The sequence below is a fragment of the Watersipora subatra genome, chromosome 8 (assembly GCF_963576615.1).
Source record: "Watersipora subatra chromosome 8, tzWatSuba1.1, whole genome shotgun sequence".
Lineage (NCBI taxonomy): Eukaryota > Metazoa > Bryozoa > Gymnolaemata > Cheilostomatida > Watersiporidae > Watersipora > Watersipora subatra.
This window is the reverse complement of record NC_088715.1, coordinates 60,170,893-60,198,612: the sequence shown is the minus strand read 5'-3', so window position 1 is coordinate 60,198,612 and position 27,720 is coordinate 60,170,893. Positions and strand designations below refer to the sequence as shown.

The following is a 27,720-nucleotide window of genomic DNA, read 5'->3' as shown; positions in this document are numbered from 1 at the left end:
AAAATTATTAAATTTACTTTGAACAATTGTAAGGCATCAGCTGAGCTTTGTTGCCGACAGCTTACCATTCTGCTTGTGCATAAACACAGTCAAATTGTCTTTTTAATGCAATCAATTTCCTAGGGTTCAGCACATGTTAGCACAGTCTTCTGAGAGAATGGATTTAAGTCTTGTATCTTTATTTTGGCTTAGAGCGTTCGTATATCACACACATTTATTTGAATAATTGTGTTTGTTTCAATAGGGTAAAAGTGTTTTAAAAGTTAAAATAGTTACTTCATAGTTGTTCTTACAGCTAGTGAATAGGGATGAAAATGATTATTCCTTTCCTTTAGTAAATGTTCCTAATTTCTCTAATTTGCTCCGCAATTGAACTTCAATGCTTCTCCCACTTCAATTTAATTGTTATCAGCGGGCAATGACTGTGAAGGTTGTGCAGTTCCGCTCCAGTGCAAAAAGACAACTCAAAGAAACTATTAAGCCCCATCGTCAACTCCGCTAAACAACTTAGTTAACATTCACCTGCAGGTAGTTTAATAAGCAAGTCTTATTTCGGAGAGAGTCATGAATATACTGTACGTATATGTAGCCTTCTGCCTAAAACTGGCATTTTGTGCAGATCAACAGCAATATCGTAAGTAAAACTTTTGTTTACTTGAACTTTATGTGCCCAGTTTTTAGGACAGGCTTTCTATGGATTGGAAAGTCATTCAATGCATTGCATCTGCTTAAACATTTGTAAGCTGCAGATTTGCTAGAGTTACCCTGAGTAACGATGAACTTTGATATGTTACATTGATGCTTGATAACAGCAGGTATACCAAATACTGTGAGAATAGTGTAATGGGTTTTACCTGCATCCGTTAGAGAGACACTAACCACCAAGCACTACCGCCAAGTAGGAAAATATTTTTGTTTCTTACTTCCTAATTTTATGCATTGGAGGAATAAACATTACGAAAGTTAAAACAGGTTTACTACTCAATATGTTTTTATAACCATGATGATTAAATATTCCATAAAAAATTTTAACAGCTAGCCTTAAACTTATATTTGTAATAAGAGCTTTTGTTTCATGCAAAACAACACATTAAATAGAATACATTGTCAATAACAGTTGTTTTTCTTTTTAGAAAACTTTACCAGCCCATTTCGACTTATCTCCTCTGAAGACAACCTTCTCACCATCTATTATGGGCTAGAGCCAATGTCAAATTCTCTGCTTGTCTATGCAGAAAAGGCCATTGGCAACTTCTCTATAAACATAAAGAACACAAAAGAGGATGTGGTACATCTCGAGGTAAAAATTGTTCCATAAGAACCATTCCAAAAGCTTGATCTATTTTTAATGCAGCTCCGAAAACTTGGTTTGGTTATATAATATAGAAACAAAGCTGATACATATCGTACGTATTTGATACAGGTTACTCTTAAAAATATAAGTTTTAACTATGGACTGCTTATGTAATACTTTTGGCGAAGAGTGTTGCCATAGTGAAAGAATCCCGCTAGTAAACACTCACTGCCCGTATGTTGGATAGCAGCCAGTTAAGCAACTAGGCAGTGATTTCACAGCTTATTAGATAAATTTGACAGGCAGAACCATTGTTAAAGATGAACTTACACAAAATCTTTGTTAATTCTGTCAGAAAGTATCGGTACCTTTTTACCATTTGCTTTTGCTTATGGTGTTTGAGGCAGTCTGATTGCCAGGATGTTTCAAGACTAAAATCGATCGCAATTAAAAAACTCAGAAGAAAAATACATGCAAAATGATGTCACTAGTTGTTATCGATGTGCTAGTTGATATCGGCTATTGCGTCCAGGTTGGAGCGTTCCTCGTTTTTACCATGTCAGTCTGTTTGCAACTATAGAAGTTATAGTCACATTTTACTTGATCTGAGCATTTTAATCACGATGAAGGTTTATCAATTTTACTATTGAAACATCTTGCCATCAAATCAGCTCAAAAATTAAAACAATCACGAATGATAGAAAAATATTGATACTTTTTGATGAAAATCACTAAAATCTTTGCTCAAGTTCGACTTTGAACAGCTTCTGCTGATCAAAAAATTGTGCTTGCTTGCAAAAAATAATTTTTTTGCAAGCAAGATTGACTAGGTCATTAATAATACTTGGTAGTATGTCACCGCTCAGAATAAGACCTTTACAAGCCCAACAAACTAACTGGAACTGTGTGCTGAACTTGACACTACGTACACCTGTGTTACTTTTATTATAGGCACTTTTCGTCTGAGAATAACATACTTGAATATTAGTTTTTAGTGGAACATGTTCAGATATGATGCTGACAGCATGTAGGTTTGATTCCTGTTTTTAAAAACTCATCATGTCCTACTTGAGAAATTTTAAGCACCCAGGCGCTGAGATAATTAGCCAAGATAATTAGCCAAATGCATATTATGCCTGTGTTGAGTAAAACAACCCTCATGTATTTACTTGTGGATTAAGTCTCTGTTAACCAACGCGAGTGAAGATAAAATGGAGATCAAGCTATGATTCACTTGAGATAAGGAGCTCCCACACATATGTGATAGCTTGCCTGAGTAGGTTCACTCTCCCGAGCTCCGGAAACTGCCGGCATAATTGTAAACAGAATATTTAGATTTACTAACTCGCTGAAATTTGGTGGTTATATCACTGGTTTTCTTCAACTAGAGTTAATGTAGAGCTGTACCTTTGGTGCCTGACAAGCCCTTGCACAAAATTTTAGAACTGAACTTATTTCATAGCTAGTTATTGCTGTAACACCAAAAACTGGGGGCTGTTTGAGTGTAAATTGCGTTATGTTGCTGCGCTGTCAAAGAATGCACTACAATTTTTATTTTTAATTCAAGCCAAATATACCGTAGGCTCTATTTTGGAGGAAATTCTCACAAATCTAGATCTTTCATCTGGTGATGAATGATTGTGTGAAACTCACTAATATGTACAATTACTCTGTTTATTAGTTGTCTCTGATTAGAGATGAACACTCACACATCATTTTAGTATATTTTATCAAAAAGTATCAGTTTTTTTCTATCATATGCGATTGTTTTGTATGTTTGAGGTGATCTGACTGTCAGGGTGGTCTGAAATTAAAATTGACAAAACTTGATCACGGAAAAATGTTCAAAAGGAAATTACATACAAAATGATGTGACTATAGTCACATCATTTTGTATGTAATTTTATTATAGTTATAGTTATAGTATAGTTATTATTGTTGCTATAGTTGACATTAGTTATCAAATTCAAATTCCGACGTGACGTGTCTTTACTTTGTTGTTTTTTGCAACTAGAGACGTCATAATCACACTTTTTTTATCTGAGCATTTTAATACCGATCAAGTTTTGTCAATTTCAATACTAAAACATCCTGGTAGTTAGATTACCTCAAAAATCAAAAACAATCAGAAATAAAAGAAAAATAACTACACTTTCTGATAAAATCTACCAAAACTTTGTGCAAGCTTATTTCCATAATAAAATTTCTTTATAGCGCCTGAAAAGTCAAACCCTGCGCGCTCCATTTTACAACAAAACATTTAATAGGTCAAGTAGCATGCACAAAATGTTTTTGAACATTTTTGAATGGTTCAATGATCCTTTTAAAAAAACACAAAGATGGTGAAATGCCTTGGCTCTGCCCCTGATTAACAAACAAAGCCCAATGCCGACAAAAAAGATTTTGATACAAATTTACATAGTTTATATGAAAGAGCTCATTCCCACAAGAGATTAGGTTAAAATGAGTTGAAAAGCCTTGACTATGACAAAGCGACTTGACCGTGACAGGTTCAATTATTTAAGAACAGAATTTATGTAACTGTTTGTGAGAAATTAAGGTTTAAGACAAGATTAAAGTTGGGAATGCTACAAAAGTGCTCCTCTGTTAAGCGTGGTTCCCATATCGGCTGCGAGACCCTGGCGGTAATCTCATACAGCAAAACACTGGCGGCGCTAGGCTCGGTGGCTTAGATTCACATAAAGCTGTCTCACTGATGATCAGCTTGCCTTGCCATTTTGAAAGTGCTGACCTTCACCTGTATGCTACGTTTCAGGAAGGTTTGGTGTGCGGCTCTTTGTGAAAGTTTAACAGCACTGAACACCTTTGTTGACTACTGGGTCTAGGTTCCCATTAAACCACCGATTGCCCTGCTATCTTGTGCTTGCGGCGTATATGGAAACCAGGCTTAGGTCATGATTTTAGGTCTTCTGAAGCTCAGAGTTATGTACATACAGCTAGTTTTTAACTTTTCTCGGCAATAACTAGTGGGACTCCAAGCAGCTAAACGCATTGAATAGCATACACTGTCTATAACAGTCATTTCTCTCCATATAAAATATTACCAGCATTACTGGATAGTTAGGTAACCACATCTTTCAACCTTGTATAACAATATAATTGTGCTTGCATAACTGCTATTTGGCTGATTTGTTGAAAGGAGATGGGTAAGCGAGTAGTACGAAGGGATCAACGGCAATTTTTTTTATATTCGTGCCAAAAGAACTTTTACTGACAGATATGCGACTGATTCATGGCTAATACCTAACTAGACCAAAGGTACATTCTTGAGAAATTCTTTGCACAAAATACAGAACATCAGAGGTTTTTGTTACGAATTTTTCACAGGTCTATTTTAAGACATGGCACCGTCTGGCTAGATGCTGAACAGGCAGCTATTAGATGATTGATATGCTACTATTTTCGCTAGCGATTCTATACACATAAGAGCTTTTGTGTCTTCCAAAATCTTTTACCAAAACTCTCCATGAAAAAGTTCTGATATTTCAATGAGCTATTTGTCTTTTAATTATTTGATGGTGGCAAAGTGTTGACCAAAAGTGTGCATGCAGTTGTGTAATTCACATAAATATGCACATTTTAAAACTGTACCCGAAAGGCGTTTGTTCAAACAAAACATTGTAGGCAAATTCAGTAAACGGAGCATATTGTTTGTTGCTATGCAAACCATCGATGTGTCTACGCTTAGGCTGAAACTAACAATACAAGCAAGCATGAAAAACACAAAGACCTATAAAATTGGCAAGAATCCAAGACGTCGCCGGAGTTATGAAACGATCAATCTTTGTATCACGCATGTGGCTTGCATTTAATAACTATAGTCTAGAAAAGTGCAAAAGAACGTGACCTTAATCTGTATGCAATTACAATATGTCCCTTACAAGGTATTCTATTTCGTAAGTCCCGCGAACACGTGCAGTGAAATGCTTTTCACGAAACTCAATTACTGGCGAGTTTACATAAATTTGTGTCACGCACGGGCTTAAAAGTGAGCAAACGCAACCATGACTTCAAAATACTTAGTAACGAAAGATATGCTGGTCAATTTCCAACTTTCAGTACAATAGCCAACTCTTAGAAACTTTTGGTAAAACTATTTGATACCTTGAGAAAAGCAACAAACACAAATTACATATTGAATTGGTGAGATTTGGGCGCCTAGTCAAATACTATCTAATGATAAAGCTGTTAGATTCTTTCTCAAACTTCTAAAAAAATTTTACGTTTTCTAAAAGAATAAAGGCTTGAGCTGTCCATAAAATGTAACTTTGAAAGCTTACCATTTACGGCTGTTGCCTCCTTTTTGTTTAATCATAAAAAAGGCATATCATATTTTGTTGTTACAAAATGACAAAATGCAATCGACTGATGAAGCTTCACTCTAGGAATGAATGAAAGCTCTTATACTTCCTACAGCAACAGTATAGCAACACCTCAAAAGCGCTACGCTGCATTGACAAGCAGATTGTGTTTCCAAAGGACGCCATAGTAGAGTGATGATTGTACGCGCCTTTGGTCAACAACAAAAATGTCTGCATATTATGCAACAGGAAAGCAAGACCTATGCATGCACACAAGTGTGATGCTGTTGGCCGCTAAGACTATTTCTATGGCACAATGACGAGCGCACTAAGAAGGAGTTTTGCTTACAAAAATGACTAAAAATCACCGCAGAATGAGCGCGACATGATGACATTGCAACGCCATTTGGGATGTGTTTACCCAATCGCTGAATGGGCACTTAGTAATTGGAGTCTTGTTAATAAAAATTGTCTCCTCTTTAACAATAAATGGTACAAATTTTTAGTAGATTTTATCAGAAAGTATTGATATTTTTCTATCATTTGTCCTTGTTATTGATCTTTGAATTGATCTGACTGCTAGGATGTTTCAAGATTAAAATAAAAAAAAATTGATTGCAGTTAAAATGCTAATAAAACTTGTCGAAAAGACGTTACTAGTTGATAACATTGCTTTAGATAGTGTCAGCTAGTTCAAATTGCAGCGTTGAGCGTCTCTATTCTGTCGATCCCTTTGCAACTTTAGATCTGAGCATTTTAATCTTGATCGAGCTGTGTCAATTTTAATCTTTAAACATTCTGGCATTCAGATCACCTCAAACACCAAAAACAATCGCAAATGATGCAAAAATAACGATAGGCCTACTTGATAAAATCTACTAAAAGTATGTGCAAGTTTATCTGTAATGCTGGTAAGCTGGTGGTGTAAGGAGCTTTGCTTTTTGCTCGTTGCTCTAAGGTAAGCTGATCACAATCAAACATAACATTTTCAAAGATTTAGGCTACTGATCAGCAAATTTGAGAGAACTTATATAAGACTAAAACAGACTTTTCATGCTGTCATTTTTGCTGGTGCTTATCATAGCTTAGTAGAGATAAAAGCTTTGCACGGTTCTGGTTTAGTGGTAGGCATGAGAGTTCAATAAAAGAATGTATATTTGAGCCAAAACAGCTTTTACTGATTGGTCTGTGAGTGGTATATTGCTAATGCCTGACTAGACCAGATGTACATTCTTGAGGAATTCCTTGCATGAACTTACGGAACGTCAGAGGTTTCATTACAACTACAGTGCACCCTTGAGATACGATGTTAATTCGTTCCAGGGTTGGCATCGTATGGTGAAAAATTCGTATATGGGGGTATAGAGACCATTGTAATTATACAATGCAAACACCCTGGTGAAAATCGTCAATTTTTTTAAATAAAAATGTGTACATATTGACAATTAGCAACAAAATAGTATGTTAACTTTAGTAATTATAGTTACCTACAGTAACTGTATTGTATTTAATGTATTGTAATGGTTATGATCTGCAATAAAACACAAAATTATGTGTGTACCAAATGTAGTACGTACGGTAAGGAGTTCTTGCCTTCAAAAGGTACGCATAACATAATCTTTGAATTCGCTTCAAGTTTAGCTTGCTATGCCTACACTTAAAACTAAGTTTTAGTATGTATTTTGAACTATTTTACTGAATTTCAACTTTTTATTACGAAATCTTATCCTTCAGCAGTTCCTATCTTCACTTTCACTATAAACTTTAGCCTATCTGGTTGAAACCTTTTTCAACCTAATTCAATAAGGCCGAGCGATGCAGTTATAGAAGGCGGCCTCTCGCACACTTGACCATTTAATGGCTACCGAAAAGAAAAATAAAATTGTTTTCTATACTGGACGTACATACCTTTGGAGTAACATGGCTTTAGCTGGTACATGTAGCGGGTAAAGCAGAGAGGAGGCAAATACGTATCAATGCTATTTATGGTGCTGTACACTTTAAAATAAATTTAAAACGTAATGAATTGGAATTTTTTAGCAGGCTAAAAGAAGTTGTCCATTCCTGTCCAGTTTTTCTACGAAAGAATTGATGGTGCAATGCAGAAAATTGCTAGCTAGCGCTTGTAAAAGGATCCAAAGAATGTAGTACGGTAGTTTGTCTTGTATGAAATGTGCACAAGAATCGATGTAACCCCACATACAAAGTTTGTACGTATTTATACCCTATGGGGGGACAGGGCTTTAGCAAGTTCCAAAAAGTAATGTGGATGCGTCAACTATCTTAAGTAGCTAGTTCTATGAGTTACATACATACGATGAATTATATTCACGTAGAAGATAACAATCCCACATGCAAAGACATGGTTAAACAAGAAAATATAACATAAAATCAAAAGGAAACAAAATGAATAAAATATGAAAAACATGCCACACAAGAGATAAATAATATATATTATACATGCATTGTTTTAATGTACCAGTCCATATCAGTAAATTGAACACTTGAAATATTTCTGCGAATCTGGAATTTTCTGTATCTTCCACATCCTCGCCTTTACTAAATGGTTGCTCCTTTTGAATGCTGATCGCGTGCACGACCTAGCTCATTCAAATCTTCAGCCGGAAGCTCTTTCTTGTGCTTGCTTAATGGAGTTCTTGTTTTAATAATAATTGCAAATGCTGATTGGTTGCGATCATATTCCTTTACAATGTTAATAATACGGGTTCCTTCTTCTTATTTACGACATCCAACTTTGTTGACATAGAAATCATTTTTCCTTTGTTTTGTAACGTTTGTATCGGTCTCAGATTCCATAGATAACAAATTAAATGTAGATAGTTGTAGTTATATACGTATGCTGACTTAAAAGTTTATAGTAAAAGCTATGATAACGCTACAAATGAATATTTGCTCTCGCTTGTGTATTTTACATAAAATTTTCCACGCGGTCATGAGAGAAGTCGATAATCGTGTCTCTTCTAAACGTTCTAAGAATGTTTTCGGCAAACTATATTTTGGTGTCTTTTTTATTTCGACGTGTGTTATGAGCACACCAACGGCCAAATTTTAACTCGGGCGAAACTTTTCTCAAATTCGTATGGTGAAATAAAATTCGTATAGCGAGGTGAAGATATCACAATGTTTGACTTCGTAAGGTGAAAAAATCGTATATCAGGGTAATCGTATCTCGAGGGTGCACTGTATTTCAAATGTCTATTTAGAAATAACAATGTCTAGCAAAACACAGAGCTGTCGAAAAATAAGCTACTACTGAATGCCTGACGTTGTAGGAGTAGCAAAAAGTTTTGCTACAGAAAATTTATTTTTACTCAACATATATAACATCCACCAATCCAACTCTTAACTGAAGGCGTTTATTTATTTCTGGGTACTGTGTTTATTTCTGTGTGCTGCGTTTATTTCTGTGTAATTCATACTAAACCAACTGCAGTGCCGACTACAGCTCTATACTGATGAAAATAGTCATGCTGCCCATGTGAGTTTAAGTATTTTTCTTCTGGCCAACAATTCTAGCATAGTGCTAGTATAATGATAGCTGAAATGTTTAGTGCAAAATTGCTTAGTGTGCAAAATTTATTACTTAGTATAGCAAGTAAGACAATGAAGTGTACTGGGTAAATGCCTGTTTGAGAAACTGGAGGATCCAAGTTCCTATTTAGTGCTCGTCGGATTTTTTGATCTACTAACTTTGTCGCTATAACTGGACACACGAACACACGGACACACGGACACACGGACTCACGCAATTGAGAATGATAAGTTAGCCTTTCCTATTGTGATTTAGCAGACAAATTGAATCAATCTTTACTATAATAAAAGCTTTACCCACCGTTGGTTTGACTGAAACCGTGGTAACAGCATTTACAAAAAAAGGTCACCTCACACAGGAATTGAACTTGGGCACTTCAGTTTACAGACCAGCGCACCAACCACGACACTACTCAACAACCTTACCATTTGATTGGATAATTATGCATATATAATGATAACTTATAACGATCTCTCAAGGTGCAGGGAATTGTCAAGGGTACTATTTTAAATAGTTCACGTTATAATCTTAGCTAATTCAACATAATTTCAAAGAAAAACATTATTAAAACTGTGAAAGAAATACAAACTGCACTAAATGAATGCACTCTTTAAATGGTGAATTTACACATCTTAAAAAGCATAGAACGTTTGGTATAGAATGCTATTTTGCGCCCTACTTACAGTAATATTAATCCACTAAAATAAAACTTTGCCTCTAATCAACAAGAGTCTTGCAGACACTTTTACTTCACAAGAAAAACAAACGATAAAGAGGTTTCAAGTGTCACCCCGTGAATCATAGGCGTTTAAGAATTTCTATCAAGCTTGCAATGAAATTGCTGAATTACTGACCTAGATTTATCTTTTGAAAGCCTAGTATAGTAATGGATGCCAAGGAATGCATTGCAGCTAAAGTGAACACCATAATTGTAAACATGTTCTTAGACAGCTCACTTTTACATCGGGTCAACATGATACTAAAGAATTGTAAGCTAATATAACCATTATTTTCTCCCATGTATATCTCCTGATAATGACAAGGAAGCGTGCTTGTTATTGACTGTGCTTTTTGTTTGGCATGGTATTAGTTTTAAGTTTCAAATGTCATAAGAAAATTGCAGAATAAAGCTCTTTATGCTAACTTAGCTAAAAAAAATGTGTCTTAATTTTAAAACCATGAAGATTTCACCACAGAAGTTTGCAAACCGCTTTAAAAGTTTGTTTTTTGCATTTTGATTAAAGTAAATAATTTAGGTTGTAGATGCCAGAACAAGTTAGCCTTTAATTGTCTCCACTGCAAAAGTAACTACTTTTTGCGAAGGAAAATGCCTGTTTCGTTACAAAGTCATGAGCAGAAATATTTAAGAATATGCATGGGTGGAATAACATTTTGTGAGCAATGATCTGCATAATTGGTCTATTGAAAGAGTAGAAACTTTAGCTAGATCATTTTAGTTGCTGGAGTGAAAAACCTTTACAATTGCCCCACATATTTTCTGTCATAAAAACTATCCTTTGCTAAATCAAGTTATTAAAGCGAAACTTCAAGTCCAGTTCCTGTGGGATGATTTTAAAATACCTGACTTGCTATTTTGGTTTGCTTACAACGCATTGAGCACATCATATTCTTCTATCATAATTTTTCACCTTTACTAATCACATATAAACATAGTTTATTAGCTCTCACTAAATAGAGGCTAGAAGGTAGAGAGCACATGAAAAGATGCACTCAACTCGGGTTCGGGTCTGCAACAAAAAAGTTTACTCGTGACGCTTTTGTGATCCGTTCTCATGAATTCTAAAATATGATTATCACAATCAATGTTTCTAGCTTTTTCATCTCGGCATTCACACGCACCTTTCCCAGAATATTTTGAACTGCCTGTTACCTGAGCATTATGTAATGCCTGCATATCCATAACAAGTCCAAACGTCTAAGCTTCTATTCAAAGCTATGCTTTCACTACACAAAACTAGATCATCGATAAAACACAATGGAATGCAACTTAATAGACTCGTAATTTCTAGAGCGTGATTCTTACTAGCTGATAAAGCTGTTTATTCTGACCTACAAAGAATCTTTCAAGGTTTGATGCTTTCATTGTCACAAAGCTGAGAACATCACCCTGAGCAAACAATTACTATCCGGTATAATGATGTCATCATCAATGGGCTTTGCAGAATGCTTAGGTTATTTTTAGGTTAGGTTTTACAATTTTTTTGCTTACCATTATTAGCACGCATTAAAAAGTTTATCTCTTTGTTTATGTTTTAGTAGCTACTATTCTTTAATTACAATTATTATTACTGCATCTTTCAAAAAGTCACTTTACTTCCCCATGGCCAGCACAACTACAACAGGGACAAAAGTTCAAACAATGAATTGCCATTTTCTTGTTATATTAAAGTTTAGCATGTGTGGTCAGGTGTAACAACTATCTTATGAAATATCATTATGAAATATGATAAGGCGGTCTATTACCGCAGGTGTTATCAACAAAGTTTGAAAGTTTCAATCTCAGATGATGCAACCATTTTTCCGACACCGACCAGTGGGTTCAAACAGATGGACTGTCACGGTTTTTATTATAGTAAAACGTTTACATTGAATCAGTCAAGATATACACTAGAAAATCTGCAGTATTACCTGTTTCTGGTGCGCTACGCTAAGCACGTTGATTCTCAACCTAGCTAAAGACAATATATTTGAACAATAAAGCTATGAAGCATTCAGAAACCATTTAACTTGACATAGGTTTATGTTATAACTGCAAGTGTTATAAATTTCTTGGACTAGAAATCGAGTGGTGTAATGGTATAGTGATTAGCACACTGAACTTCCCCACTGGGTCATTGGTTCAAGGCCTGCTAAGACGTGTCAAAAGGGTGAATGACATGTTGAATTGCATAAAACCGAGCTGGAGCCCCGTTGAAGGTTGACATGTAACAAAAGTCACATCACAGTTATTTGGTATCCAAAGATTCACCATGTCTTACTCTGCCGTGTTGTAGGTGCAAAATATGTGGAAATGTAGTTACAAGCTCTTAAAAGCTTGAAAATGTACAGTTAATTGCAGCCATCACAAAACCGCCATAGGTTGGAATCGATAGGTGAACACGATGGCTTCTGTTTACAATTTTCACAAATATACTTCACACATTCAAAAAAACCATCTATTTCATCATCATTGTAATGCTGTCACTTTGAGCACTGATATTTCAAACCCAACTGTAAAAAGTTGTTCCATTTTTTAAACTTTAGCTCGGAGTGAATATCATCCTCTGATAAAACTGATGAGCCTGTTGGTCAACTGTGATAGCCAAAAATGCAGTAGAAGTTGTTTGTGCTATTTGGCGGGAAGTACGGGTCACATGATCAGGGTACGACTATATGATTAGACCAGGCTGAAATAAAACTCTAAAGTAGTGAGCATTTATATTTGATACAGGCTTTCCGGTAGAACGCAAAGTGTTCGTCGTCTTAAACTAGTGCTACGAGACGTTTTATATTGAGCCTTTTATTGGTCTTTCAATTCACGTAATAATATCAGGTGTCAAAACAATAACCACGTCGAGTTGAGTGCACCATCGAAATAAAGGAGTTCCAACCTACGGCATTTTTATGATGGCTGCATTTGACTGTTCGTTTTTGAGCTTGTTAGAGCTTGTTATCAGATTTCCACACATTTTGCACCACAACAAAGCAGAGTAAGACAGTGTGCACCTTTTCATACCAAATAACTGGAATGTGAATTTTGTTGCAAGTAAACCTTTAAAGGGGCTTATACCTGCTTCAAACCACCAGCACATCGATTACACCTGTATAGTAGATCACAAGGTTCCTTGACAGCTCTTTAACCTCACTTTCCTCAGATGTAATGGTATCCTTTCTCTGACCTATGAAATCAAAAGGCTAGAGAGGCTAGTAGTCTGTGCTAAAACCACCTAACCTTTATGATGTGAAGTAATCCAAGCACTGTCAGTTATGAAAGAAACATGCCATACTAATGCTAATGATTGGAGCACCTTGATCATCAACACTATTTTGATAATTTGATTTTGCTGCCGATTTTCTCATACATTCTCAGGCAAATTTAAAAAAAGCCAAAAACAGAACCTACTTGGTCAGGGCATAAAAACTTTCCTTCTCGAAAATGCTCACAAATTTCATATGTACTTTTTGATGTACAATATGTTGGCACTGCTTGACAACAGCAAGTGCTATCAGAGAACCAATATTGTAGGCCTACAATACTTATTAACATGAACATACATGTATATTGCAGTAAAATACGTCTTACATAGGCAATATGCCTGCCTATATACCACTAACTGTAGCCTGTTTTGCAGTACATATGATTACTTAATAAAAACCTCAAAACTTCTAGGTAAACTTTTCTGTTGCGCCTAAACCTTCAAGGTTTATTGCTCAAAGTACAAAACCGGACGTGTTCTAGATAAGCCTCTTATATACAAAACTACTAATAACTTACATAAATCACAAAATACTTTGTGAATAACAGAATAGCAAATTTGTTCTTAATATGTGAGCTTAGCTAGAAAGCTACACGTATATCTGGCCTTTCATATTAGCTAGAAAGCTAATCGTCTGACAGCCAATTTGGTGTTACTTTGATAAGAGCCATTTGGTAGATTAGGGCAACACCGTAGCTTGATAATTTTCTACTGTTGATTGACTATTTTTAGTGGGACATTTCTCCATATATATTGCAGGGTGAACCTCTTATCACTTTATGTCGAGAGAGAATAATTTCAAACATAACCACAAACTCTACCTCTTCAGATGGCATATACAACTCATCAAGCACACAACCTGCTGAAACCTGCTACAATGTCTCATTTCAGAGTGAGTCCTTCTAAGGTTAACCTGTGTGCGAAGTTCATGATGAACCAACTTTGAATTAACATGTATCAGACATTTCAGCACTTTTGCTAAAAAAAACCTGATTCTGCTAGGGGTTTTAGGCCTACATAAAGCCATTTTGAAAATCGTAGCATGATCCATCAATACAGATTACTCGTTTATACGTGGCCAGCTTCTTTTATTGGGGACCGCAGAGTTTTTTCTAAATTGTCAACTTGCTTTATTGTTGGAGTAATCGCGGCTTGTTAACTTCAGTATTACTAATCATATCATGTAACTGCTTGTATATTAGTCATAGCCTTAGAATTAGAGTGAATTGTCTTAATCAAAAACGTAGCAGGAAGAGACAAACCTTACTGTTTTCTCATCAGCGTTACATATGACTTCTAACGTCTTGAGCTGAAAATACCATTCCTCTGTTTAATATAACAAGTCGTTTTTTCTGTCAAAGTAACCAACTACATCCGAGTTGATTATCTACATTTACAAACTGAAAGATTGAAAACTTAGCTAATGTATTTTTGTTCAAAACCAAAATGAATAGACAACGTCAGAAAACAACTGGTTGAAAATACACATCCTCGCCAACATCATCCTTAACTTTCAGTGTTTGCTGCTTCCTTAAATAAACTTTTAGTAAATACTTTTATAATAATTGTTTGAACAGGTGAAGCTGTGTACATTGGCTACTCCAGACTAGAACTCTATGCTCGACAAATAAACGATGATGAAATATTTTATATAGGATCTGTTCTTTTGCGGTCGATACGACCTCGCAGAATAGTGGACACGGCTTATAACTTTTCTGTTATGACATTGGTAAGTGTTGTCTTCTGTTATGACATTGGTAAGTGTTGTCTTCTGTTATGACATTGGTAAGTGTTGTCTTCTGTTATGACATTAGTAAATGTTGTCTTCTGTTATGACATTGGTAAATGTTGTCTTCTGTTATGACATTGGCAAATGCTACTTTTTAAAATGTGATTGATAAATTTTATGAAATGCTAGTAATACTTTTTGCACTATAAACCAAGCATTGTCTATTACACACTGCTTGATTGTGTTGGTGTTCGAAACTCAATAGTTAAATTTTTTAGTCAGGTTTCCAATCTACGTCACAAGGTAACTAGCTAAAACTTTGCTCTTCCATAAAGCATTTAATTATATAAATTATTGGAAATATGACTGCTAAATGAGTGAAAAATCTGAATGAAACATGTGAGTGAAATATGGCACTCTATAAATTTGAGTACTGCGGTAGATTTCCTTTTCATATTCGTGCTAATCGCCACAATGTTTGTTTAAAAAAACAAAAAGGTTTTTTTAACACACTTGCGTATCTACGGAGACTTGCACATCTTCAAGCATTTTTTTTTCTAGTAAAATATGTATACATTACTAAAATTTATATATATATATATATCATTATTGTCCTGTCTTTAAGTTGCTACTGCCATTCAATCACTTTTAGAAGTTTTATGTTTCGTTTAAAAAATGGCATTTAATTGTGTAAAATTAGAGGCATTACTGAAAAAAATAAACATAAAATCAATTGAATAGCTTCATAGCTCAAGTTCAGAGTTTAAGACACCATAATATAAGTACCTGTTTTAAAGCATTAATCAAATTTATAAAATAATAATCATTTAGTTTGAGATTTTAATCATTTAAAACAAAGGTTAGATCATGCAAGATAGTTGTATTTGTTAGGTAGCGTAATTGCAGGGTACTGATTGTTTGGGAATTTCTAACAGTTGTGTGCGTACATACTCTCACTTTCACTAGCAAACTGTCAACTATTGTATAAAAACTACGGCTTATACTCAATTTTTTATTACTTTAGAAATTTTTTGAAAAATTCTTAAAAAAATTTAAAAAGACAGTCCATCTTTGTTTATTAGAGTTTAATCGCTTGAGAGATTTAGAAGACAAATTATTAACCAAAACATAAAAGAAAAAAAGTTAGAAAATAGTCAGTTTTGATTACTGAGTAAACAATTTCTATAATACACAAATGTCATAAGAACTTACTAGAATAAGTGAAAATGCTGAAACTCTTTCTTTTATCAGGTCACCATTGTGATGCTTGCAATTGGAAGTAACCTCGACTTCCAAACAATCAAGGAGCACCTAAAGAAGCCAAAGGCTCCAATTATAGCCCTCATATCCCAGTTTACCACTATGCCTTTGGTAAGCCTTCAATATCAATTATTAATGTGTCCAATCGAAATCATCAGGTTGACAATAGTTGTAGAAAGAATGAGGTATCTCTTTCTGAACTCAAGTTTTTAGCGCTACCAACTTGTTCACATTATATCGCTGTGGGTCGGTGTTAGACACAACATGCTTTGATGATCATTTGTAATAGCAGTGTTTGCATTATCACAAACTCATCAGCATTTTCATCAGTAAATATCCCGCAGCATAGTGTTCTCATGATACAACGGAGTGACGGAAACAATGGAATACTAGTCTCACAACAACTTTCAAAAAGTAAAAAAATCTGCGGTGACCAATCGCCGTTGTCAAAGTGGAGCCCACTGCACAGACCGTTGTAAACGCTCGGTAAACTATTGCCAAGGTTTGACGCTGCATTCTTTCTCGACATATCCACATTGCCTCAACAATGTCATTGGTTTGCACTGCTAATAATCGACAAATATTTGCTGTGAGAACAAAGCCGACACGTAGCGATTTAGTGTGAACCAGCCTTTAGCCTAACTAACCCTCGAGAGGCAGTTTGATCAGCTGATTTTTTAATGCTTTTGTGTTGCAGCATTGGTTTTCATTCAGTTTGGCAAAAGGAAAATATCATACTTATTTTAGATGATAATTTTAATTGCTAAAATAGAACAAATATCGAAATATGACTAAAGAATTATCTAAACAAAAATTCTAGCCAGAGCAAAAGAGCGTAACTCTTTAAAAATATGTTGAATAAATGCAAGCTAATTCATAGCTGCTAAACCATAAATAAGAATAAATCAAATTAATTCCAACTAATTTCATTTAATAAAGGAATGAAATTAATTCACGGCAACTCAGCACATTGATATAATTTCATTTCTTGCATTTACAGCTAAATTGATTTGCTTAACCAAATCTGTCTCAATTTGATAATAATACCTGCTTGACCAAACACTCCACATGTATGTCATTACTGAACTTTGATGCAGGACTGGATTTTATCCCTGCACAGACACACCTTGATCCTAATTGCTAATATGTAGGTATACTATATGTGTTTATAGATAGCCTATGGAATAATCTGGTTGATGGGATACACTGGTGGCAAAGCTCTTGGATTCTTCACTCTTGGTTGTTCTCCCGGTGGTGGAACAAGCAACATTTATGCAAAACTTGCCAACGGAGATCTTTCACTCAGCGTTACCATGACAACTCTCAGCACTATTGTGTCTCTCGGTAGGCAGTAGCAAAATTCATTTAAAGTTTGATTTTCAATAAGATAATAATAATGAAAGCAATAAAAATTAACTACAGTAATAATAATAATAACAAACCGTAATTGTGATAGTAATACAAACATAATACATGAGGTAAAGCATCAGAAATTATCAGGGACATTAGCTGCTAAGTAATTGCAGTCAATCTGAAGAGAAAGATTGAGAATCGTTCCATTGAGAAAGATAAGATAACCCCAATGTTTGAAGTCTTGTCGATGCAAGAACAAAACTTTATAAATAAAGATACTTAAATTTGCCGCATAACATCTGAACATAAAATAACTACATAAATTCTACATACATGTAAGTCTACATTAATTTCAAATCAGGCTTCTGATTGGTTAAACTTTATTTGAAGTACATACATCAAAAACACTGAAAAAAACACAAAAAAACCAACTGAACACAATTTTTTTTGTTTTTTTTTCAACTTGGCTGTTGTTAGACTCAGATTTTGTATATAAAAGCAAGCATCTTAAGCATCATTGACCAAATTATGTATATTTTTGTTAAAACTCAGAAATCAGCTTGTCTCTAAAATATGTTGTAAAATAATTTTTATTCAGCGCACCCACCTGTTGTTTTAACTATTGCTTTGTGAAACTGAAATAGCGCTAGAATTTAGGCACACCTGATGAAGCTATTATAAAAACAAGTGAAGCTTGGACATTTTATAAGTAACAACTTGTCAAGTGAATAGAATATAGCAATTTAATAAAATCATTATAAAGTAAACTTGATCAAAAAATTCAGAAAATTAAATATGAGTTTTTACTATTGTCTCTAAAATTATATTTGAATATTATAGAAAAAGACAAACTATAGAAATTGATACATTAGTTTAAAAAAAGTATAATTGAATTGAAAACAAAGAATTGATAGCTGTTTTAAGGGGTACTTATATATTGTAGCTTCAGAAACATAGTAATTTTGAAAACTATAAGGTTTTTAACCCTTTGTAAAGTAAACTGTTGTGGTACCTTTTCTGCTCTACAAGTATCAAAACTATTGAATACAAAGCAATAAAAAATCTATGTTTGTTAATAAATATTAGCATACAAGCAATTCAAAGTGTGCATGTACACTGAACAGCATGCCAAAGACTGTCAGAGATCTCTGCTTATTGTCGCTTCAGGCACCCTTCTTGTATTCTTTGTCTTTGATTGGCTCCGCTTCATTGGTGGCATGTCGGTCTCGCCAGCCAACCTTCAGCTGACTCAAAGCCTAATCGGTGGTTGTGTCTTTTGCCAAGCTCAAGCTTGGCTCGGTCGAGATTTTGGCCCCAATGTCGGCTAGGCAGCTGGCTATGGCCTTGGCACACGTCGGCTCCTCCACCACACCTAAGCATACAAATCCTGTCAAAATATTCTCAATAAATTAGTTCACTCTAGCTAGTGTCCATCTTATTCATTCTTATTTGTAATCTATGCGCATTGACACAAAATCTGCATCTGGACAAATTCACACGGGGACAGTTTCACTGGCTACCACATTATGATTTTGGGATGCCAAATTTGGTTTTGCAGAGAAGCAAACATTTTCTTTTCGTTTAGCCATGCACATGTTTTGGTGAGATATAGTTAATACCTTATACTAGTGATGGGCACGAGTACTTCTTGACCAACAAGTTTAGACTTCCGTTTGAGTTTTTCGAGTGTCGAGAATCTAGTAGTGCTTGGTACGAGTACTTCATTGCCAACAGGTTTTTCGGGCATCGGATTTGTTGATACGGTTTTATGTCTAATAATTTTAAACATCTAACATATCTTAAAGTTTACAATGCAATTATATTTCTATTCAATTTATTTATTAATTTTTATCGATTTCTATCGACCAACATTCGTGCTCGCAGCGTTAACAGTCTTTAGAGCGCAGGACGCAATAGACCGAATTTTTGTCCACTTTACTCAACAATGGGCCCGTGCAACAAAACCCAAACTCGCAAGTCAAAACCCGATCCCGCAAGATCGAAATGCTCAACATTTCTATGACCCGAGACTCGAGAGAAGATAAACCCGCAAATTCTATTGGTCTTATCACCCACACACAGCACTACTTTTTACTTTATTACAAATATTGATAGTAAATGAAATTATCTTTGAGTTCCCCTGTTTTTCGTAAAAACCTGTCTCAAAAACATTGTATTTGTTATTCTGCCATGGTATATAATAGCGACAACATATTTTATAGATGTCTTATTTGCTAGCAGCTGCAGTTTTTTAGAATACATTTATATGATGAGTACGTTTAAGCAGAAACAATGAGAGAAGTAAGTAATTCTACTTTGAATTGATTGATGACAATTTGACAAGTGTGCTAGAAAGAATGTGCGTTATAAGTTGTTTTATTCTGAGTAGACAAACCATATGTGACGATTCATCAACAAAAACTAATGCTTGTGCTCTGTAGGACTAATTAAAAGTTTGTATGTCATAATAAACAATCAATTTCTTTTTAACAAACGCTTTTGGTGCATTAGAAAACCATTTATTAAGTTCGCTCATTGGCTAGCACCGTGTTGGTCACATATCCTTAAAATCTGCCTGTAGAAAAGTATTTACAGTTTTACAAAATGGACTGGTCTAAATAAACACTTTTATGCACTCCACTCAATGATAGGTACTTTTTCATCTTTTTATCACCCTTTATTCCAATTTAAGATGTGTTAGTAACCCACAAACCATATATGTAAGAAGCTGCATTGCATGCAGCTCTCATTATTTTCGTCTCTGTAACATTGGCAAGCTCCTTTTCCGCTTCAAAAACTCTTTGGCTGTCTCAATAGTATAACTGTGTACTCTTATGCAACTATGCTGTAATATAATTTAAATAAATAATCTGTAAACACAAACAACTACAATGCTCACATACAATATTTGCTTATATGATGAGAATATTTGTTTTAGAAAATAATGTTCATTCAAGTTAGTTTTTGACAGTGCTTTAAATAAAAATGTCCAAAAGCTTCAAATCATGAGATAACTGTTTTTTATCACTTCATATCAAACTTCATATCAAGAAGTACTTTTAGGAATGCTACCGCTGTGGTTGTACACTCTTGGAGCTACCATTCCAGCAGACGAAGGAGTAGAAAAAGTACAAATACCATTCTTGAACATCCTTCAAAGTCTGGCGTTAATTGTCGTTCCTCTGGCAGTCGGCGTACTTATAAAGTACAAACTTCCAAGGGTTGCACTGGCGATCAAAAGATGGCTCAATGTAAGTACAGAAAACAGAACTATTGCCATATATGACTGGGTCCTAATGATTGGCTAGCATCTCACTCATTGTTCAAACTCAAATCAAGGAATAGCATTGTCTAATATTCTTTTATACCTGTATTTTTGGCTTTGTAAAGCTTGAAGTCGAAGTTGTGATGTATTTTAAGCAATCATATACATTATTTTCTAAGTATATATTGGGTGGAATGTGCAGAAAAAGTGAGAATTACTAAATTTTGACTGGCCAAATGTCGGCCACCAAAATTTTGATGCCCAAACCTTCAACAAGCAAAATGTCCATGATCATAGTGGAATAAATGTCGAAAAATAAAACTCTGATATATAAAAAATTATATTTATTGATTAGTTTCTGTCAGTGATCAATTAGGGTAAATACTCACTGTATATTTAGATAAGCATATATTGATATTTAGGTAAGTATATACTGACTGTATATATTTAGGTAAATATGTACTATATATCGGAATAAGTATAAATTGTAAATTTTCAAATTACGCCAACCATGCATATCAATAAAAGTTAGAAACATGATTAAAAATAGCTTTTTAACTACTAAATGTGACAATTTTGAGAAAAGAAGTTTGTGTTGGTAATTGAATAAATAAATCTTAATAAATGACAAAAACCAGCCTCTGCTTGCAGTAAGCTAATAGGACATTGTACATGATCTCCAAGGAGTTGCGCACTCACTCACAAGTAGCAAAAAGTCATAATAGAAACATGACCAAGCATTGTACTTTGTAGGTGCTGTTCACCGTTGCCCTTTTGACCTTCCTCACCCTCGTCATATATGTAAAGTTTTACATATTTGTAAATTGGGACCTAGAGCTCATCGTATCCGCTTGCTGCCTTCCTTATGGTGGATACATCTTTGGGGGCCTGATTGCTTGGCTCTGTCGCTTTCCCTGGCCTCTTATAAAGGTAATTCAAATCAGCTGTTTATGTTTTAGATGAAATATGCAATCTTTTACCCTTACACATAATTTACCCCTTCAAACTGTCAATATCAACTGGGATATTTTCTAAAATCCATGAGCTGGTGTTCCTTAAATGTGGTCACATCGACTAGTATGTTTGCTTTTATTTGCTTTATATGACAACTTTCATCTCTTTTATTTTTCTCATTTCAAATGGTTTTTGTGCGTGATCTATGAGTTTTGACATTAAACCTCCGCTATATAATATGAAAACGGTAAACTAAAGATTAGAATCTGTACCAGTAGCCTTGGTTCTTTATAACTGACTTTCATTGATTGCAAAACCTTCAAAAAATACCTTTTCTACCCAAAACTGTCTCCAAATAGATGTTTTCTCAGATACAAATATGGTGAAGTAAAGATTTTAGTTGAAGAAATTTACAGCTGATTGAAATGCCATTATTTTTCTTCAATCTGCAGCTATTGTTAAACACAGCTTGCTTCGCTTCTTCCGAGGACAAAGACAAATTTCAAAATTACAAGCTAACAGACAGTTAGATAGATACATTTTCGAACAGAATAATTTCTTTAAATAGAGGCCATCTTTATTAAAAAATAATTGCAAAAAATAAAACTGAAAACTTTGAGCAGCCTGCTTTTTGTTTTGAAGAACTTGTGCTAAAATCAATGAGAACGTCACCAAACAATAGCACCTACTCTTTTTGTTAACCGCTAGCATTATTTTATCTAGTATATTATAATAGTATTGTAGTATTTATTACATTTTATTGGTTAAAACTCTCTGATCGAGTGAAAATGTGATTATGACATCTCTCAAAAGTTCGACAGGATAGAGACATGTAATGCTGCACCATATATGTGTTAGCCGATATCAACTATAGCTGCGATATCAACTAGTGATGTCAACTATAGCTGCGATAGCAACTATAGCTGCGATATCAACTATAGCTGCGATAGCAACTAGTGATATCATTTTGCCCATATTTTTCTTCTGAGAGTTTCAATTGCAATCAAGTTTTATTGATTTCAATTTTGAAACATTTTTATATTCAAATCACCTGAGACATCAAAAGATAAAAACAATCACAAAGATAAAACTACTGATACTTTTTGATAAAATCTATTAAAGTCTTTTGTAAGTTCATTTTTAACCTAAGATTGAAAGGAGTTGCAACATTAGATCTAAATTAAAAAAGTTAATATAATTCTAGCAGTTTTTGTATTATAATAATTTGACCTATTTTCTATTCTGAATTGTGATGGAACTGATCACTTATTGAAAACAATTTTACGTTGTGTATGTCCATACCAACTCGATGAACTAAGTGTGGCCTTCAGTTCTTTGTGAATAAAATAAATTCAGCATCTATGCTTCCACCACCTCAACTTGTCCCCTCTAGCTCTGATGTTAGCTGCCTTGTAATGGTTGCTGTCTGGTTATCTCTTTAGAATGAGCTAGCAACTAGTAGCATGCACAGGATGACTAACCGCATACACGATGTTTTTATGATGCAGTCAATCTGCAAGTTCTCGTCATCTGAATGATGGAAACGACAAAAAACCTCAAACCAAGCAAGTTTTCCTTTCAGCAAAATTTTAACCTCACTTCCTAATGATGCGCAAAAGAACGCCGCTCAAGCTTTCAATTTTAAACATTTAGAAACTTCGGTAGTTCTATTTCAAAAGAGTGCTGGTAAGGAAGACAAGAGTTGGCCGCTATGACCTTTAGCATAAAGTGCTTTATCACTTTAACAAAGCGCCCAAGTTAATCTGCGACAAATGAATTTCTATTAAAACACTTATTAGAAGGTAACTCCACGTGCACACAACTCTGAATTCACTTTATCTGTACAACAGAACCGATGTGTTACTGTTTCCACATGAATTATTCAATATTACTAGTATGTAGTCTCTTTTAGAACAAACCATCATCAAACTATAAAAAATGTAGCAGTACTTGAATTTTATGCCGAGTAGCTTCTACTTTCTTAAAACCTTTCACAGGATGTAGACTCTTTTATAAAAGCCAAAAATGTTTTTACTAAAATCGTCAATGTTTAGGCAGCGCAATTATTATAGTGCAGGCTTTCCTTTTGAAATAATGAGATTTTCAATTTGCAATGTGAGATTATGACACAATGAGCAATCAAAGCAAATAATTAAAACACGCTAACTAAATAGTGAAATATCAAGTCAAGCAATGATTTGATGTGTCAGATGGCATTCATAAACATACGATAGTGAATGGGTAACTCGAGAGTCAAATGACAAGGATCAGGAAGTTGGATCAGGATAGATCAAGATAGATCAAGATAGATCAGGATAGATCAGGATAGATCAGGATAGATCAGGATATATCCTGATATATCAGGATATATCCTGATATATCAGGATATATTGTGATATATCAGGATATATCAGCATATATCAGGATAGATCAAATGTGCATAAAAATGTTTTGATGTTGAGTCATCTCAATGATACACTTTTTGAAGCCTCGCAGCTTTACTAAAGGAAATTAAACAAGAAGCATTACCTGGTGATGCCTACCATCACATTTTTACCTGCAGAAAAATTCATACTACTTCCTAGCCTATCAGCCATTTAAATGTTTTGAAGCGCTTTATTTTTTATACCTGTTTTTTTCTGTTTATCTGCCTGCACCCTTTAAAAAATTCTATAAAATTAGTTCATCATTGCAGTTGTACTAAAAGCTTTTTGCAACGAGTAGTTTGATATCTTCAGAAGCAGACAATTGATCACAAAGCAAAACTAAGTTATGTTGGGTAGCTCTATGACTCCAGCTCGTAGTAAATTTAAAATTATATTTTGTTCTATAGATGCTGGACAAACCAAAATGACTGGCAGGTTAAAAACCTAACAGATTATTTTGTCGTGTGATGCTTTTGTGTGTCTAATTAGTAGCTTTGACACCAGATTAAAATGTTTTGATAATATCATATAAATGCTTTACAGAATTATTTTGATAAGTGTTATTTATGAAACCTGTAAACCAGCACTTTGCATGAATAATACAAAAATGTTCCGCATTTATGTTTTGGCTAAAGATGAACTTTTACATCATTTTGGTAGATTGTATCAGAAAGTATAGGTATCTTTTTATTATCTGCGATTGCTTATGATGTTTGAGGTGATCGGACTGCCAGGATGTTTACAGATTAAAACTGATAAAACTTGATTGCAGTTAAAATGCTCATATCAAGCAAAAGTGAAGCGATGACGCCAATAGTTGCAAAAAGCCTGACAGAATAGAAAGGTTTAATGTTGCAACTTGAACGCAATAGCCAATACCCGCTCTAGGGACAATAACAACTAGTGACATATTTTTGCTCATATTTTTCTTCTGAGCATTTAATCACGATCAAGTTTTGTTGATTTTGATCTTGAAACATCCTGTCAATCACGTGATGTCAAACCTAAAAACAATATAGAATAGCAAAACATACCAATGCTTTCTGATACAATCTACTAAAATATTTAGGTATTATAATAGTAACAGCCAGTATCAGCCAGATCACAAAACCAATAATCCTTTTTATTGCTTACTAAAGCTTCAGCTCACCAAAATAGTTTAAAAATATGCACAAATATTATGACATTGTCAATAACTTTAATAGAAAAGATAAAATTTTCAAATGATTGCCACAGATGTTTCAAAATGGCTTATTGAAAATAACAAGTAAAATGAAAAGTAAATATAAAAATCATTTCATTTCATATTGTTATGAAATAATATATTATAGTATTATTTAAGAAGGCCTAGACACCGCTATAATGATGTACCAAAGAGGAATTTAAAATCGAGACAGATCAATACTAACTCATGGCAGATGACTGCTTGTAATCAAGCTGATTAGAGATTGGCTATTATATGCCAGCCACAACCATAGACAGCCTTAGCCACCTCAGCTGACTGTAAAGAAAAAGAAATAGCTATAGTAATAATAATAAGCCTTATGGCTTGTAGTTAAATATTTTCATTCAAAGTTGAATAGCATTATAACAAACTTGAGTTTCATATATAATAATAAGTGAGTAAAATGGTATTAGTAACACTACTGATAAGTAATAATAATTATTAGTATAAGTAATATAAAATGTTTTTTATGATGTCATTAAAATTATTAAAAATTAGTTAATAATACTATTCACTATTATAAATGGATAAATAAAGTTTTATAAATAGAATTGAGCTTTTACGAATCTGTTATTTTTTGAACTAAACTTGCTATCTTCAAACTAGACCAAGTATCTTTATAGACTTTAATTAATTGTTACTTTTTTATATTTTAGACAATCTCTATAGAGACTGGAATGCAGAGTGCAGCAGTTTGTGTTCTGGTTGTGATGTCAGTCTCAGGACAACCGGATAACGACCTCGCACTTATTTTACCTATAGCATCCACCGTAGTAGCTGGCTGGCCATTCTACATTATCCTCCCACTATATCAACTCAAAAAGAAACTTTTAAACAAGGTTGGTGTTTATTTTTATGTTATCCGCTTACTAGATATATGTTCACCAAAAGTAATAAAATAATACAAATGTCATTGTCGGCCAATCAAGCTTTTTAAAACTATTCATAGTTTAGTGAATAGATAAATCATTTAATTTGGCTATCTGCCATATCTAATTAAGACATTCTCCTTTAGTCTAGCATTGCTCAGTAGCTACATGTACATATAGGTTTCAGTAGACCTCTCTTTTTATTCTATTTAATCCGTAGCGTATCATCAGTGGAGTAGTGCCACACTGTACAGCATTTGCATATGGTCAAGAATCTGGTAGTGCGGCTTCAATAGGGTTCTTACAATGTTTGTTTTCTGATTACAAAGTTCTTTATTAATTAGACTATTGAATCTGAGCCTAAATGAAAAAAAAACAATTTTCTGAATGTGTTGAGCCAATAGAAAACATGTTTATAGATTAGGATGAGCTGAGTTTCGCTTGGCCCAGATGCTAATTTTTTATCACGATTTCTTCTTCGCAATGACCAGTGGTGTCAAATACATTGGGACTACCAAGGTTTCACATATTGTAGATTGATTGATTTCTGGTAATTATTACATAATAGTCTTACAGACTGTGATTATTTCATTTTTAATGATAATAAAAATAATGTTGTAAAATATGGTAATAGCAATAACCCTTTTGACTTGGAATACGTTCAGGTTGTTGCTCATGGTAGTAAGGGTAGGCCGAACAAATGCCTGAGCACATTCTGAATAGCATTTTTAGAATTGTTTTTATTGCATCACCTGGTGAAATATTATACTGATTAAACTGGTATCAAAATATATTTTATAAATTTTCTGGTTCCAAAATTATGACAACTGAAGTTTGCAATCGCCAAATATTAGTTTTTTATTTTATTAGTTTTTTCAAAATATTTAATTATGCGCAAAAAAGGTTTTCTTTAGTAAACTAGCTGACAAACTCTGTTGAACCTTTTTTGTACACGCACGTAATACTTTATTATATGTATGATTTTCTAGAATCAAAAATATACAGACGAAGAGAAAAGCCTTCCAGATAGCTCCATTATGGATGAGAAATTTGACTTGGAAAATGGAGAGGAGAAAATACTGGAGAGCGCATGTCCAACAGAATCTAACTATGACATAGAACTTAAACCATTGAACTCATAGTATATTAGATGTTTAGTAGCTGTATATTTTTAAAAAAGTTTAGAAATTTTGAGTATAAAGCATAAAATAATTCTCAGAGACTTTACAAACTCAGAAGAACTGTGTAACTCATTTTTGGATTTAAACTGGGCTGCAGCAACAAATCATATCTCTATCTCCTTGTTGCAGCTAACGGTCTATGTTTAGTTTGAGAGATTAGATAGTTATAATACATTTAGGGAGAAACACAATCATGCCAGTTTTGAAATGCTATGCAAAAATGGGCTCTTCTACTTTTCTGTTGCCTGTACTATATTTTGACCTGCTTTATTAGTATGTTTACTCCTAAAAATAAACAATAAAGTTTTTTAT

General features: G+C 34.1%; 1 protein-coding gene across 1 annotated transcript; it reads left to right on the top strand.

The window, feature by feature from the left end:
- The first annotated feature begins 525 nt into the window (after window positions 1–525).
- On the top strand, window positions 526–27,720 carry LOC137401613 (hepatic sodium/bile acid cotransporter-like). The gene is made up of 10 exons (XM_068088048.1): window positions 526–634; window positions 1,134–1,300; window positions 13,906–14,038; window positions 14,724–14,875; window positions 16,127–16,246; window positions 17,308–17,479; window positions 20,552–20,739; window positions 21,507–21,683; window positions 26,015–26,197; window positions 27,217–27,720. Exons 1-10 carry the CDS (start codon window positions 565–567, stop codon window positions 27,367–27,369), a joined length of 1,515 nt encoding a protein of 504 aa, XP_067944149.1. The 5' UTR covers window positions 526–564; the 3' UTR covers window positions 27,370–27,720.